A 2,500-nucleotide genomic window follows, 5' to 3' on the forward strand; every position below is an offset into this window, starting at 1 on the left:
GAGAGAGAGAGAGAAAGAGAGAGGGAGGGAGGGAGGGAGATGGAGGAAGAGAGATAGAGAGAGAGAGAGAGGGAGGGAGAGAGGGAGGGAGAGAGAGAGAGGGAGGGAGAGAGAGAGAGAGAAAGAGAGAGGGAGGGAGGGAGATGGAGGAAGAGAGAGATAGAGAGAGAGAGAGAGAGAGAGAGAGAGAGAGAGGGAGGGAGAGAGGGAGGGAGGGAGATGGAGGGAGAGAGAGAGAGAGAGAGAGAGGGAGGGAGGGAGATGGAGGAAGAGAGATAGAGAGGGAGGGAGAGAGGTAGAGAGAGAGGGAGATGGAGGGAGAGAGAGAGAGAGAGAGAGAGGAAGGGAGAGAGAGACAGAGAGAGGGAGGGATGGAGATGGAGGGAGAGAGAGAGAGAGGGAGGGAGAGGGAGGGAGAGAGAGAGGGAGGGAGATGGAGGGAGAGAGATAGAGAGAGAGAGTAGCTAATTTGCTCTGGTGGATTACCAGTCTCTCCAGAGGGAAAGATCATATCCTATCATGAATTTCCATCACAACTCCCAAATGGGCTGTTGTCTGAGATGTCACATATTTCTCATGTCTGGGTGTGTAGCAACCACCCACACACACACACACACGTACGCATGCACGTGCGCGCACACACACACACACTCACACACACATGCAAAATGAAACGAGTGAAAAGCCTAAAGCCTATAGACTAAACCCGAATGGATATTCAAATGCAGATGCACCATATGGCGCTTATACCTTTAAGGTCTGAATATAGAATAAGATTCATATCCTGGATAGAAAGCATATACAGTACCTCGTATTTAAACTCCCCGGGCCTCTCTACTGTACATGTCTCTCGCGTCACAGTGTCTCTCTGTCTCTCTTCATCGTGTCTCTCTGTCTCTCTTCATCGTGTCTCTCTCTCTTCATCATGTCTCTCTCTCTCTTCATTGTGTCTCTCTCTCTTCATCGTGTCTCTCTGTCCTCTTCATCATGTCTCTCTGTCCTCCTCGTCTCTGTCTCTCTTCATCATGTCTCTCTCTCTCTTCATCGTGTCTCTCTCTCTCTCTCTTCATCATGTCTCTCTCTCTTCATCATGTTTCTCTCTCTCTTCATCATGTCTTCATCATGTCTATCTTTCTCTCTTCATCGTGTCTCTTACTCTCTTCATCATGTCTCTCTCTCTCTTCATCATGTCTCTCTCTCTCTTCATCATGTCTTCATCATGTCTCTCTGTCTCTCTTCATTGTGTCTCTCTTACTCTCTTCATCATGTCTCTCTCTCTCTTCATCATGTCTTCATCATGTCTCTCTGTCTCTTCATTGTGTCTCTCTTACTCTCTTCATCATGTCTCTCTCTCTCTCTCTTCATCATGTCTCTCTCTCTTCATCATGTCTCTCTCTCTTCATCATGTCTTCATCATGTCTCTCTCTCTCTTCATCATGTCTTCATCATGTCTCTCTCTCGCTCTCTTCATCATGTCTTCATCGTGTCTCTCTGTCTCTGGATTCCCCCCCGGCTGCATTCCCCCTTTCACATTCGGTGCGCGTCCTGTATGTATGTCTCTCTTCTTGTCCCCCCCAGATGGAGAGAGGGTTCCGGGCGGTCCACGTGTCGGGGGTGGAGCTGGAGCACATGGGACAGCAGTCCATGGGTCACTACCCGGTCCACTTCCACATGAACGGGGACGTGGACCAGAGGGGGGGTTACGACCCCCCCACCTTCGTCAGCGACCTGTCCATCCACCACACCTTCTCCCGCTGCGTCACCATCCACAGCTCCAACGGCCTGCTGGTGAGTCCAAGAGGGTGTGTGTGGTGTGTGTGTGTGTGTGTGGGAGCGAGGAGCTGTGGGTGTTTTAATTTATTACAGCACTCGTAAAGTCGAGAGCAGTAACAACAGCAGGCTAGACCACAAGCAGAACGATCGTATTGCTGCAAAACATCATTAAAATGCAGTATAGTTCCACACAGTCGTATCACTTTCCCCATGAGGGAGTCGCTGGGTTGAATGTGTCGCTTGTCAGGGTCGCTTCTGCCCTCGTTGGCCCGCGCTGGGGTCGACCTCGGGGCCTCTGACTTGTCAGCGGACATGACACCCTAGCCCTGCTCCAGGGGGGTATTTGGGGCTGTACCCTGCCCTGCTAGGGACCATTCACTGACTCACGAATATGTGCTATTTAAGTGCAAAAAGTGCTTTTTATATAAAAGGTGGAGGGCTGCAACCGTAGCCATCTTGGAGAACAGGCTTTCATCTTTTGAAAAATGTCTTAACTTCGGTGAGTAACAAATTAATATTGTCTGTAGATGCGGTGACTGTAGGCCGAGTGAAAAAAGTCTATGGCACAGTGAATGGTCCCGAATAGTTTACCCACCTGGACCAGGGCTAATGACAACCTTACATAAACATTGCTACCAGCTACGCCACTGAAAAGCTAGCGGTTCAATGACATGGTGGGCAGTATTCATACTGAGGAGCTTAACCAGTCCAACTTGCTTACAGGAGC

General features: G+C 49.8%; 1 protein-coding gene across 1 annotated transcript in view; it reads left to right on the top strand.

Annotated features, from left to right (window-relative positions):
- Positions 1-2,500, top strand: part of cemip (cell migration inducing hyaluronidase 1) — a gene marked incomplete at both ends in the record, with an annotated part of 48,400 nt that overhangs the window by 18,988 nt on the left and 26,912 nt on the right. The window contains one exon of the mRNA XM_084437454.1: positions 1,579-1,788. Coding sequence (XP_084293580.1) covers positions 1,579-1,788 — 210 coding nt within the window. The remainder of the gene's footprint in view (positions 1-1,578; positions 1,789-2,500) is intronic.

This window comes from Borostomias antarcticus (genome assembly GCF_949987555.1).
Source record: "Borostomias antarcticus genome assembly, chromosome: 4".
In the NCBI taxonomy this organism is placed as follows: Eukaryota; Metazoa; Chordata; class Actinopteri; order Stomiiformes; family Stomiidae; genus Borostomias; species Borostomias antarcticus.